Below are 14,466 nucleotides of genomic sequence, written 5' to 3'. Positions count from 1 at the left end.
TGTTTAGAAGCCCTGCAGAGAAAACGACTATTCGCATTAATAATCCGTCACTGTAACAAATGTTAACAATTAACAATATTAAACCTTTTGCCCCCCCTTTACCATGACATCATCGTACAATGAGTTATCCTTTCCTCAGCCCACCTCAGCCTCAGTTCTTTCCTGCGTTCGGTCACTTACAGCGACATTTGGAAGCAGGCTTTTTGCCTCCTCGCTGACAGATTCCTCCCTGTTTGACTGCAGAGCGCTGGCGCAAAATGGCAGCTATAGAAAGAAGAACTTGCACCACTATTCTGAGGAACTGACACTACAATCTGAGGGCAACTGTGGATGATTTAGGACATGCTGTACCTTCAAAGAAACCGCCCCATTAAGATTTTTGGTTTATTTAACCGGCGCTCTTATCTCGGGGTGTTTTTGCACCTGTCCGTTAAACCTGTCAGAGTGGCGCTTCCAGCCATGCACATTACTGTCGAACTGAAAGAATGTCTTTTTCGAATGACCCCACCTCCCTCTCTCTCCCCACAACAGGATATTGCTCAGGAATAAGGTCGTACGGAGACATGTAGAGGCAGGCCACAGACAAAGATTCAGTGAAGAATTAAAAAACAAGAGGCAGGAGAGAGATAGGATCTCTCGGGCACACAGAGAGGGATTGTGTTCGCTCTGGCCTGTCTCCTACACAAACACTACATTAAAATAACTCCTCTGGTTTTTTTTGTGTGTGTGTGTTACAGCAGATGCACTTCCAGCTGGGAAATAACCTGACAAGGCAGATGATACGCAATAGGTGAGGGTGAGGCCATTCTGTGGAGCACTGATGATACCGACAGAAACAAAAGGCACGATGGAAATATTGATATCTTAGGATGTGCTGAATCCACTGCTATCAGCAAACCTTGAATCAAGAATATTGTCCTTTGGATGCTCCCATCCAAGGCCACACCCTAAAAAAAGTGTTGCTAGGTGATCTTTTTCTCTCGGTGTAGTTTGGTGACCGGGATCTCTAACAACACAAAGGATGAGCAGAGGAAGGGGTTTTTTTTTTTTTAGGCCACAGCAGAGTTGATGGGGATTATATGCTGCGTCACAGGAATGATAATAACAGAGAGCAAGCTGCTGCACAAATTCAGCTGGCTCTCTGTTTGGGTTAAAGCTGCCGTTAGATGCTGAGAAAAGAGCTTCTTATTCTACAGAAAAAAAGGGGGGTGAGACAGAAAGCTTTATCAGTGATACATCTCCCTGCATTGTTGCTTTAATTACAAGGTCCAACCCCTACGTGTCTGCCACGAGGCCCCGAAAACACTGACGCAAGACCTTTGATGCAAGAAGAGGACAGCATTAAAGTCCAAAGTGTGAAATATAACGGTGCCGAGAAGTAAAACTCGTCCACTGCATTCTTTCACTGGAAAAACTTGGTATTCTTGTCCTATGAGCAGTATGCAAACACACACAAGCAGGCACACAAAGATGACAAACAAAAGTAAATTGACCCATGCAGTGAAGGGACCAGGAGTTATCCTGTGAGGGAATTTTGCTGGCAAGGTTCGGGTGCACATCCCCCACAAATCAATACAAAGATGTAATGAGAGCGCCCCGGAGAATGTTTTGGAAGAGTGGTGTGTTCAATCCATTCAGTGGAGCGCTGCAGACTGGTTTGGCACACACTGGCCCTGCATTACCCTAAGACACTTTATGTTAGTTTTTCCTGGTATGCATCAGCCGCCTATAGGTCTGGCCTACCTTATATAGCCCAGGAGTCACATGAAGCCTAGATAAATCTGATCTTCTTATCAATAATGATACAGAATCAGAATGAGAGACGGACTAATCTGGCAATGTGAATGATAGCTTAAAAGGCCCTCTTTGTTCTAGAAAGGCTTTGTAAACACTGAGAGATTCCTTTAGGAGCTTTACAGTACAGCCATGTTCATTAGAGCCACGAGGCTTTCCTAAGTAGAAAGCCCTGTAATTATATCCAAACCTTTGATTTCGTTGAACTAACCCCAACAGACAGACTGAAGCTATGCTGATCTGCGCTGCGGGCTTGAAGGACTTACTGTTGTTGGACTTGAGATCCCGGTGGATGACAGGGACGATGGCTTCACTGTGCAGATACAACATCCCTCTGGCTATCTGCACAGCCCAGTTGACCAGGACGTGCGGCGGTATTCGACGGCCTGCCAGAGCACGGCTCAGCGGCCCACCTGAGGCGTACTCCATGATGAGGCACAGGTTGGGCTCCTGCAGGCACACGCCCTGCAGGGCGATGATGTTGGGGTGGGTGAGCATGGAGAACAGACGGGCCTCCTGCCTCACGTTCTGCGCTGTCACACTGATGTCCTCGTCCGGGTCTTGGCGGGCGGCCTTCACCGCCACCAGCTCTCCTCTCCATGTACCACGATACACTTTTCCAAATCCCCCGACCCCAATGACCTCCTCCAGGCTCAACTCCCGGAAATCTACCTCTTCAGGTTCAAACTCACCCACCACAGCCGGAGCGAGCTCATCCACCACGGCACTGCCCGGAAGTTTTCCATATCCACTCGGCTTGAAGGAGCCGTAGTTGGATGGGAAGATACCCACCTTGTTGTTGACCTTTCCCGCCCACCAGCCCTCATCCCCTGATATCTCCGAGTCCAGAGAGAGGACTTCCACCAGATCGCCTTTACGTAAGGTGAGCTCATCTTTACAGGATGCCTCATAGTCAAATAAGGCTGTCCACACAGGGTTGGTGAAGTTCCCTTTTTGCGATTGTTCCAAATTTTTCCAGTTGGACAGCGGGCCACGGCTGAATATATTCTTCAGTGGCTCCATGGAGCCTCAAGCAGATGTTTTGACTGGATATGATTTAGCACCCCAAGGGTTTGAAAATAAAGTACAAAGGAGTACTTTATTGCGCCTCGCTCCCTTTCCTGTCTTTCTTGTTGGCTCATCAGGGACTAATGAAATGTGTTCAAAAGTTGGACCAACAAGTGGGCTAGAGGAGAGCAGTCAAAGACAACAGAAGCGCAAGTGTCTTTTATTCATCATCGCATTAAACTCGTCTCTCCATCGGATGATTCACTAGAGATTGCTTTTGTTTGATTAAGGCTAAGTGTTTCAAAGCTCAGAAAGACAGCACTGCTTCCACTGAAATTCTCTCTGTTCAAGTGATGTGGTGTGTGGTTTCCCAACACATGGTTTAAGCACAATATCATTTCACCGGCCTGTATTTAAGGGCCTCTCGAATCACCTCATTATGGCTAATTTAGCTCTTCTTCCCCCTCATTCAAAACTGCCACCTGTTGAGTCCTGACTTTGTTTTGTTTTTTTTAGAGAGGGAAAGTGTAAGAAGACGAATGAAAACTACTCCGCTTACTGCGAAACACTCCCAGGTACTGCTATTGCAACTGGTAATAAAGGTTCCCACCACACTTAACTGTCCATTTTGAGTTTTTATGTATTTTTAGCCATTAAGTGCAGTGGCCACCACAAGCAGGAAGCGCTGAAAAGCGGAGAAGAATAGCAGGAAAGGAGCATTCAGTCCAGCCAACCAGTGTTTTACGACAAGTTTCAGAGCTGTCCAGTTCGCATTAAGCCCAAAACTCCAATAACGGCGTCTCACCGCAACTTTGCGGCACTTCCGCAGGAAATCCCGCATCCCATTGCGCCAAAGTATCCATGCTCACGGTCTTATGGGAAGCACACGAATAGCCAGCCTTTACCATAACATAAAGCAAACTTGGGGACCGCCGACTTTGTAACAGGAAGAGCTCTCCAAACCTGCTCGGCTCTACTTTCCTCAGAGAAACGCAGTAAAAACAAATCCCGTTAGTTCCTGGTGGGAGTTCAGCGCGTGGCCTGGTCCGGCTCGAGTCCCCCGTTCTTACAGTCGGTATCCAAAGAGCGGAACAACTCCATCATAACTTCATATCACACTTGTCTTCCTCACGCAGAGTTCACTCGCCAGGTTGTCGAACCACTTCTACGTCTGCGCTTACGGTCAGTGGAGAGGGTGGGGTTTCAAAACTTTTTTTCTCTCCCAACAGGAAAAGAATCAGATGACAGAGCGTCGTCAAGTTACGGGAAGCGGCGTAACGCGTTCTCTTGAAACTTTCAGAATAAAACTTGTGGGCGCCTTTACGTGGTTGCTCTATAACTTAGTTACTTAGAAGTTAGAAGTGTTTAGCTGCCCAGCTATGCAGCACAATACGCTATAATACTAACTTATATCTACATTTACTGTTACTAGAACTACTACTACTACTACTATTATTATTGTTGTTGTTAATAATCTTGCTTTCCAGTGCAATGAAAACCCTGTACGAAGCCCCGTGTAATGTAATTTCAAGTATCACCCCAATCAAGTCAGTCTATATTATATACCTAATAAAAGTACCCATGTCTGAACGGGATACTATTTTGCAGCAGTAACCTGAGATAAGAAATGGTTATTATGACATGTGAGTAAAGGTAAAAGAATAAAGTTAAAGTGGTTTGTGGCCTCCTTTAAAAACATATAGTTTGTAGTTCTGATACTTTTATTTTAAAAGACTTCCGCAGTTCCGGTATTAGCTAACTTCTTGTTAGCTAACTTCACCAAATTAAGCAGCTACTTAGAAAACAACAACAAAGAGGAAGTTTTTGCCTTCGCATACATTTTTTTTAATCTAGTCCCATTAAAATGAGGTTTGACGAAATGACAATAATAGTCATTTAATGATGTGATTCTGAGATATTTGGTAGAAGAGACACATCTTTTAACCGCAGATGTTGTCTTGATCTTACGGGACAGTTTAATCTGATTTTTATTTTGAAACCACCTGGGGAAAAATAAACTCATAAATGCTGCAGTATAGTTATCAGTATGGTAGAATTTTTGGTAATCCTGGCGATGAGCCAATGGAAGTCCATTAGTGCCAAATAAAGATTATAATTTATGCAGTGAAAAGTTCAAATTGTGAGAACTACTTAAATATAGCATTTCATAATTTGGCTTTCTTTAACATAACATTTTTGATTTTGATTTTTTTTAAATATATTTTATAATTTAATTCAATATTACATGGAACATTATGTAGTGTAGTACTAGGTCACTGAACACTGTACCAGATATTTTTTTCAAGGATGTGTGTGGCAGTCTGCTGTCAGCATGTGTCCTATGGGTGGTATACAGTGAAAGGTTTTTTGCATTGCTGAAAATAAGTCAGACCATTCTTGGGTGTCGGACTTTCCCAGGCTGTCCTTTGTCACCGATTGTGTTCATAATTTCTATGGACAAAATTTCTAGTGTTCATGAGAAACGGCAGAAGGGGAAGGTGTCAGGTTCAGTGGTCTCAGGATCTTGTTTCTGCTGCTGCTGATGTGGATCTCTTGGCTTCAGCAAACCATGAACTCCAGTTTGTGCTGGACAGTTTACAGCAGCACGTGAATGAGAATTAGCACCCCTGAGTCTTGGGTCAAGGCTTTCAGTCACTCTGGGTCGAGGACTTGTTACTGCCCCAAGTAGAGGAATTTTAAGTATCAGTAAGCAGGGTGGGAGGGTGGCATCCACAACCATCCATCTGTTGTGGTGAAAAGAATAAAGTTATGAAGCTCATGATTGACTGGTCCATCTACGTACCCAACCGTGTTTTTTAACATGACGAAAACACCCACACAGGGTGCCCACCATGGTGGTGTAGTCACCTAATGTTTAAGTGTTATTTAAAAATAGCCTTCAGTAAAGACTGGAGCATATTTTAGTAATTGACTGCTGGTGTTCCCACTGATGAAGGTGCATTCTATCCATAAAAACAAAAAGACTTTATCTTGGAAAAGGTCAGGGAATTCCTCTTGGTCATATTTTCCCATGTTTGTAAGTCAGTGGCTTCTCGGGAGGTGACGGGAATCAGAGGGTCACCTCTGTCCCCGCCGGCTCCTGTGTGGAAACAGCACGCTTCCTTCTGTTAGCCCTTTGATGGCTCCCCTCCCCTCCCTTCTTCCCTGCACCACGGCTGCCGTTTGTTTGAACACCAACCTCCTAAAGTCAACTACCGACACCCCATCCCACCTTCCTCCCTCTTTACCCCACATACACACACACTGAGCAAAACCCCTCCCTCCTCACAGTGCGCTGAGTCAACGCTTGTGCAGGAAGGATGCAGTTGTTTTCGTGGTCCCGGCTCTGCACTGCTTGGTCGGCTGTGTTTGGAGGTGGGGGTAAGAGAGGCGGCTGCATTTACACGACAAAGGGGACTGTTTAAAAAAAAAAAAAATAGAGGCAGGAAGAAGAGGAAAGGGGGCTGGATGAACAGTCAGGGCCAAGTGTGCCAGCTACTCTGAACACAACGCAAGCCCATGATAACAATCACATCTCTCACTTTTCCACAAACCTGTACTGTCTTGCACTTTTATCTGATTAAATACCAGAAGGAGACTGCAAAGCTGCGTCTTTCAGGCTGCTTGAGTCACCGGTTGGCAGATGCACAGCATCCAAGGTAAACTGCACAATAGAAAATGCAGAGAATTCCAAAGTGCAAGGATTTGGAACTACAAAGGATGTACTCCACGCCCACGAAGGTAAAAAAATTTCAGTGGAGGGTTTTTGAAATATTAGTAAGTGTACTTTGGTTTTGCCTTTAAGCCGATATTGAATATGGAAGGTACCTTCAAGCTCTCAATTCCAATGCAGAAATCAAACCAATACAAGGACCATTTTAATTGAAATATGAACTTTATTTTACATACAAAATAAAAAGAATGTTAAAAGTTTACAATACAGTGCCAACTGTCTGTTTGCAACCATTTCATACGGAGACTGACACATAAACGGGCGCCCCAACTCTGCTTCCAATCAACACATTTAAAAGAATCTAAAAAGGGGAGGAAAACAGTCAGGATAAAGGAGCAAGTTACTCAAAATTGGAGGAGAGGCCAGAACAGAAATGAGAGAGGACAATAGAAGGGGGGGAAAAAAGCTTTTAAAAACAAACATATGGTCCAAGAGTCACAGTATTCTTCAGATGGGCAATTTAAGGGTATTAAATGGTCGAGTAAAGTAATAATAATAATAATAACAAGATCCAATTGCCAAAGTAACAGACCTCTGCCAGGGTCATGAACAACAAATAATTAACTCATTAACCTGCTGATATGATTGACTTCAGAGCTGTGAAGGTTTACAGTTCTCTTGATAAAAACGTGACTTAAAAATAGAAACTCATTGAAGGGGGGGGGAGAAAAAAAAAAAAGAGGTGTAGCTAGCTAATGTATAGTAAAAAATACACCTGCTTCCTTATTTATGTTACAGCCGGACAATTGGGCTGCGAGTTGTGACAAAGCCGGGAAGTAGAGCTCAGAGCTTAAAAGCTGTATATCACAGCCAATCTATAACATAGTCATAACACTTCAGCAGCGAGACACCAACCTTCTCGATGATCATCTTCCAAATACTGTGCTGTTGCCTTGAAAGAAAGCTTCAACAACTACTATGTACGGATTCTTTCAGCCAACCTGAGGATCTGAGTGACGACGACTGATATGTTCAGGTCTACAACAGGAAACTGAGGGAAAAAAAAAAGTTCCCAAAAGAAAAGAGAAAGAAAAGAAAAAGCTGCGAGGCCCAAGCTTGTTGTGCCTGCAAAAACGGTGACGACCACCATTTTTCCTAGTCAAAAATCGAGCGACTGACTTGTTAAAAAAGATCCTCGTTGGATTCTTCTCTACAATAAAATAAAAGTTTCTTTATAAAAAAAGAAGAAGAAGAAGAAAAAGAAAATTAAAACACATAATGTACAGGCTTTGTGTCTCTCGCGGTGGTGGTGGCTCTTATAGCTGGCCGCCAAGGGCGTTTTGGTCAGCAGGCTGCAATGAAGAGTCTCTCTCTCCTCTGCTTACAGCAGCTGCCAGAAAAACAACTTAAGAATTTGAAAAATAACATTGACTGTGTGTGTGTGTGTGTGTGTGTGTGTGTGTGTGTGTGTGTGTGTGTGTGTGTGTGTGTGTGTGTGTGTGTGTGGTAGAAGAGAATGAGAGAGTGTGTGAGCGGAGTGCTGAGAACGAGCTAAGAGTCATAGTCTTCGTCGTCGTCATCGTCGTCCCCGTTCTTGTGCGGTGCAGGGACTGTGGGAGGTGGTGCCATGCTCATCATGGAGGCGTGTGGGGCGAAGGCCACGGTGCCCGGAGGTTGCGTCGGAGCCATGTTGCCCATTGGGACCATGTTGGCCATGTGCATATACTGAGGGGGGGTGTTGGAGCTGTGGGGGCACAGGAACAGGTGTTAACCTCTGAGGAGTCGTGTGCATTTTATGCACAAACTACCTTTTAAATTGAAACATTATTAGTCAAATTAACTGTGCACTAAAAAATAATGGACTATTTTAGAGTTAAGTATCCAAAATGAATCTTGATATTTACAGGGAACTCCAGGTACAACTTATTCAACTTGGGGCCAGCAAAGGTTTGTCTATCGATTCTAGTAGGAAAACAGCGCCCTCTTCCTGTTTTTGGCATAATTTCAGCCACCAGATTTCTCTCTCTTAACAGGCTACAGTAATAGTCATATATAAATATGCCTTTATGTGCTCTTAATGTGAGGCAATATAACTTTTTGAGAGAAAAAAACTTTGCTTGTCTGGAGATTTTCTTACAAATGAAAAGTAAAAATGGCAGCACCTTCATGGGAGGCACAACGAAAACAGAGAGCAGCAGCTGAAAGATTATGCAAAGTAAATTGAGTGTTTATTTCTTAAGAGATCAGACAGCTTTGAACTCGATTTGCCGCTGATGTAATTACTGACCAATTAGTGCTTCTTCAGACAAGTCTTAAAATGCCATCCCAGTCAAGTGAAGAACCTAGCCTGGTGCCAGACGGAGTTCTCTGAGTATTTTGAGAAGCTGCTGATCTACTGGGCTTTTCCTGCACAATTCTCTCCGAGTTTAGAGAACAGTCCAAAATTAGAAGCTGTCCAGTTTGCAGGCAGTTCACTGGACGAAAATGTCTTGTCCAGAGAATAATGGGCAGACTGCTTTGAGCTGATAAGAAGCAACAAGAGCTCAAATAACCACTCGTTATTTGAGCGGACATCTCTGAATGCACAACACATTGAACCTTGAAGCAGATGGGCTCCAGCAGAAGACCACACCAGGTGCTGTCAGCTAGAAAGAGGAAACTGAGGCTACACTTCACACAGCCTCAACAAAATTGTACAATACAAATGGAAAAACGTTCCCCAGTCTGATCAGTCTTGATTTCTGCTGTGATATTTGGATGGCAGAGTCAGAATTTGGTGTAAACATGAAAGCATCCTGCCTTGGATCAGAAGTTCGTTCTGGTGCCATTGTTGTATGGGTGCATGGGTATTATATTGGTACACTTTGTGCTCCTTAGTACCAACTGAGCGTCATTACTAGAGTATTGTCACTAAGCATGTCCATCCCTTTATGGTCACAGCGTACCCATTTCTGATGGCTGCTTCCAGCAGAACAACGCAGCATGTCACAAAGCTCAAATCATCTCAAACTGGATTCTTGAACATGACAATGAGTCCAGTGTACTCAAATGGCCTCTACAGTCACCGCCAGTGGATGTGGGGGAATGGAAGATCACAGATATAGAGCCAAATCTGCAAAGTCGGTATCATTCTTTGATGTCAGTTTGGACTAAAATCTTAAGAATGCTTCCAGCATTTTGATGAATCTATGCCACAAAGCATTTAGACTGATCTGAAGGAAAAACGGGGCCCAACCCAGTCATTTATACCTAACAAACTGGCATGTGAGTGTAGAGTTGTATATGAGGGGAGGTCACATTGGGTTTCGAATATTATTATATCTGCTTGTAACAGTGCAATAATGGAATACAGCAATAGAAAACACTTTGAACTGCAGACATCTCAGACTCCACAAGCCTCTTAATTTTATTCTGTGCTGGCAAATTTGACCAAATTAATAAAGACTGAAATAAAACACATTTCCTACATTCTTGGTTACTTTTTCAAGTATGCTATATGGTTATTTACTGTTTTTATTACCATTTTCAATATCATAATCTCAGTTCTCAAGTAAACTCAGCATCACAAAGAGCGATTTGCTCTTCAAGCTCTGTAATCAGCAGACTGCAGAACAGTGTAACCCTAACTGCACCGAGTGAATGGTTGAAGCACAAGTCTCGTGATTTGGCTAGTGGGAAAAGCCTCATACACGTCAGGTCCCTGCTAATCATTTCCCAAATTCATATCGATGGAATTTTTGAATTGTTGTTCCATGTTTAGACGAGTCTTCTGTTTTTATCAGTTGATATAAGAATCAAGTTAAAGTGCTAATTCTGCCAGCTGTCATGTCTCACAGCACGTGTGTAGATAAATTGCTGAAAGTGTGCTAGTACAGAATAAATGGGGACAGTAGTGTGAAGAGGTTTGAATACTCAGAATACTGAAAACCAGAGATGTGCTGTATAAATGCCAGTCCACACCACTCCATGTTGTTCCAAAGCAGAGCTCACTCAGGGTGCCAGACCCAACTTGTTTAGTTTATTCTGTAATGTGTAGGTATGTAAACATGTTTATGTTGGACTAAATGTGCCTAAGTAACTACTTGCATCTTTTGCTGTATTGGTTTGCCCTCTTGTGGGCATCATGTAGTGTTTGAATGGCTCAAATGTGTGTGGGTTGTTTATAATGATTCAGCAGTTCTCATGAATTCTATGCCATTTTCTAGGCGTCTATCTCCTTTGTCATATGCTGTAAATCATTTTACATCTTTGTATCAGAGAGTCTGTTTTTCAGAGGGAAGAGCAGTGCAAGAGCTTAAAAGAAAACACGCCCTCCCTCTCTCCGAGTCTGCAGTCTGGGAGGATATTTCCAGACACACTGTCTCATGTGGATCTGGACACAAACCTGTGGAACCTGGATGGAGCCTGCAGATGTGTGCTAGACTGAGAGCCGTCCTCGTCGTCCCCGTCTGTCTCGCTGTCTTCACTGTCGTCCTGTTTCCATCACAAGGAAGACAACAGTGAGTCGTCTCCCCTCATACAGACAAACACAGTAGACAGGTTCAGGCCTCTACATGCAAATCATCTCACACCTCCTGCTCCGACTCTGTTCCAGATAACTTCTTGTCCTTGCCTTTGGCGCCAGCACCTCCGTTTTTGCGACCAGACCCTGGTTTTCGACCTCTGAGGAAGAAAAAAGATAACCGTGTAAGGAAATGTGATAACAGGTCCTACTTTAAAGTTTCAAAAGAATGTTTACGAGACAACACATGAAACAGAACGTACACTTGGGCTACTGTGGACGAGGGAACCAGAAATCAATTGTTTAACTTAGTGCACAAAAATGTTTTAAATGAAAAACATAGTAGCTAATGTGGCTTTTTTTAAAGCAGAAATTCTCTCCTTGCAACTTTAAGATAACTCCAGAGTAGAACAGTGTGAAATTACTCTGAGGCACTTGCTGACACCAAATGTCTAAACATTACAAGTTTTACGACCACTTTGAATTGAATATGAATCCAATCAGCCGCAGTCTGCAGAGAAAAGAAGTCTGCAGAGAAAAGAAACGTCTAATTCCCCGCCAAGCTCTCTGCTACAAATTAGCTGCGGTGCCGGCGTCTGATCTGACAGTCAATACTGCATTTTCTTGTCTACAATTCCTCAACAATTAATTTTCGCTCTGGCCAGTTCTTTCATTTTCTTCTGATAATCTAGAATCACAAAACTAAAGGAACACGGGAGTACGGTAACACTGCAAGGATTATAGACCAATTTACAGCAGTGCTCATTTCCAGAAGAAGAAAAGATAACGTACACAGATTCTGTCTGTTCGTGGAGCGAATCCTTTTTAGTTTAAACCAATGTGTGTGTGCACTTATCAGAGCTGACTGAATTACAAACTGCTTAATGAAATAAGTCCAAATTATCTGCAGCTGGATTGGCTGCCTCATATCACCCTGGAGTGTTTTGATCGTGTATGTGAAATACTCCTTCCATTTCAAAGCATCATGACTCTTTCTCTACGTGTTTGGGTGTCTGTGTGAGCGAATGTTACCTCCGTGGGACTTTCTCTCCTCCCCCCTCGGTGTGGTTCTCTTCCCCCTCTCCCTGCATGTCTGGCACCGCCGCAACCAGGTCTTTTAAAAAATCAAACTGCTGCTCCAGCTCAATGCACTGCTTTCTGTGAATAAATATGAACAGTTTTCTCCTCAGCCTTACTTGCCAAGTGAAATATAAGCTCGTATCAAAAAGACAGCAAGCTTAATGGTAGTACATACTCATTTTAGCAACACATACAGTCTGAGTCACAGGGAAAAATTGTTTTGGCGGGCTGTCTTACTCAGGCCAGAAATACTTTCAGATACAAGGGATTCAGCAGTGTACTGCAAATGTGCTCCACAGAACTATCAGGCTCCCACCACACAGTAAATCATGCTGTGTAACAGGATGCCATTTTTTTGTAAAGACGGCTCATAATGATTTTCCTTACTTATTTATCTTTTTGCAATGTGTAGGGTTAGTCCTTGTCAGTTCATCAAATGCTTTCCCACCTCACCATCTTACCTGAAAAAACATTCCAGGTGGAGGATACACATCCTAAATAGGAATCGTGGAAAATTTGAGGTTCCGGCTGTCATTAGCTTTCTCAAAAATATTTCAAAGGATGATGGCAGGGCTGTTTTTAGACATTTTCCAACATCATTTTTGAGGGGCTACTTTAAAATGACATTATCTACTTTAAAGTGTTTTAGGCAAATTTTTCTTAGGAAGATGAGAAAGAAAACCATCACAATCATTACTTAAAAAGTCAATTTGGATTTGGTACATGTTGTCATGTAAAAACAAAATTATGCTAGGGAATTATTCAAAAACACTCCTATTTTCAACATTTCACTGAGGATTATTTTTTGAGTAAACTAATGACTGAAGTCCTGAAATTTTGCACAATTCCCATTTTGTGAAATTTGATTAAATGAGATGAAAGAACTGTTAAATGTACTGTTAAAACCAATCAGAAGAAAACTGACTTAAAAGAAGTATGTTGTGTATATTACGAATAGTCGTTATTTTTAAATGTGAATCAAGCAAAGCTACTTTAGTAAAGTCCAAGAATGAAATTATCGAGCTGGAAGTTCATCATGAGTCCACTTTAAAAATAAACAAAATAAAGGCCTGACAGCATTTCAGCTACACTCATTAAAAACAAATACTATATAATATACCAGTGATCTGAACAGCAGATGGCTTTGCCTTCCTAAGACGTTCATCTCCAACACAGTGCAACACAGACAGGGCTCTGAATGAAGACAAACACAGAACTTACAGATGTGCCGTTGTCATTGTCTTTGCATTCCTAGATTGGGTGACTTGACAAGCCTTTGTAAGCAAGGACTCCAAAAAAAGCTCCAGTGCTCTTGCTGATATCTTGGATAAGGGAAGTACAGTGAAGCAGTGGTGTGTTTGTACTTTAAATCATCAAACTACCAAACATGCAATAATAGACAACTTGACACAACAACACAACAGACTAAGGAAGCATTTTTCTCTAATTATTAAACAGTCTTTTACAATTTATAATTCAAGACAGAACTTGCACAGTGACGACTGCAGGCAGGAAGGATACATATAATAACAGGCACTGCTGCAGCCACTTTGCCTATTTCTTCATCTGTCTGCATAATCTTCTTAATCCTTGCCTGAAATGAGAAAAGGTCTATTTTTATGCATGTGTCTACAGCAACGCTTCAAATTTTCATTTTCTTAAAAAACAACAACAAACATTTTCAGTGAAAACGCGCTGAAATTCGGGGACAACCTAGTAAAGAGTTTGCAGTACAGCACATCGAATAACGTGAGGTCCCCACAAAGTAACTGCAATCATTACTATTACACTACTCACGTAGTGTGAGGATTGTAGATACATTATCCAGCTTATTACAATAAAGAATGGATTTATTCACATTTATTTACGTGCCGTTTAGCCTAGCTTGAGATGCTAAAAACAACGTCAATTAGTAGACCAACTTAAATAGCACGCCTGCTATGTGTGTACACCACCAACTAATGACATACAGGGGATGTTTGGTCACTAATTTCATGACATCAACTACTTTTCACTAAGGCACGTGCTTTGTATACTAAATGGTTTGGGAGTGTTAGATGGCTTGTATGCTCTCTAAGCAACAAAAGAGGCCGAATTCCACTTAAGCTAGTTACAGAACTTAGCTTTCCATGTTACACTTTGCTAACGTTAGCTTGCTTTGACACCGGCTCAGCACAGTTTAAACTTACCGGAGGAAATCTGGCGTTGTATTTCTTCTTTTTGCTGGGCATAATTAAATTACCTGGGTGGCTAAACTAAAATAAAATACAATATATGCTATATTCGTATTCTATTTCATACAGAAATTCGCCTCCACCGCGCGCACACCAGATAGTGGTGGCTATCCGGCTAACTAGTTAGCACATCGTCTTCGTCACTCGTTCCTCGGTGCGGTCAGTTTGTTTCCGCA

The 14,466-nt window shown here is 42.5% G+C and overlaps 2 protein-coding genes across 2 annotated transcripts in view; both read right to left on the bottom strand.

Annotated features, from left to right (window-relative positions):
• LOC308409023 (mitogen-activated protein kinase kinase kinase 11) overlaps positions 1-3,968 on the bottom strand; it is a 47,481-nt gene extending 43,513 nt beyond the window's left edge. The window contains exon 1 of the mRNA XM_080901543.1: positions 2,061-3,968. Coding sequence (XP_080757669.1) covers positions 2,061-2,817 — 757 coding nt within the window. The 5' untranslated portion in view covers positions 2,818-3,968. The remainder of the gene's footprint in view (positions 1-2,060) is intronic.
• Positions 3,969-6,678: 2,710 nt separating this feature from the next.
• On the bottom strand, positions 6,679-14,447 carry drap1 (DR1-associated protein 1 (negative cofactor 2 alpha)). The gene is made up of 7 exons (XM_080901592.1): positions 14,246-14,447; positions 13,578-13,650; positions 13,278-13,371; positions 12,009-12,134; positions 11,047-11,137; positions 10,860-10,948; positions 6,679-8,219 (listed from the first exon to the last, which is right to left on the bottom strand). Exons 1-7 carry the CDS (start codon positions 14,285-14,287, stop codon positions 8,027-8,029), a joined length of 708 nt encoding a protein of 235 aa, XP_080757718.1. The 5' UTR covers positions 14,288-14,447; the 3' UTR covers positions 6,679-8,026.
• Between the last annotated feature and the right edge of the window lie 19 nt (positions 14,448-14,466).

This window comes from Rhamphochromis sp. 'chilingali' (assembly GCF_963969265.1).
Source record: "Rhamphochromis sp. 'chilingali' genome assembly, chromosome: 1".
NCBI classification, from domain to species: domain Eukaryota; kingdom Metazoa; phylum Chordata; class Actinopteri; order Cichliformes; family Cichlidae; genus Rhamphochromis; species Rhamphochromis sp. 'chilingali'.
Note: the sequence above shows the minus strand (reverse complement) of the source record. Positions and strands in the feature narration are given on the sequence as shown.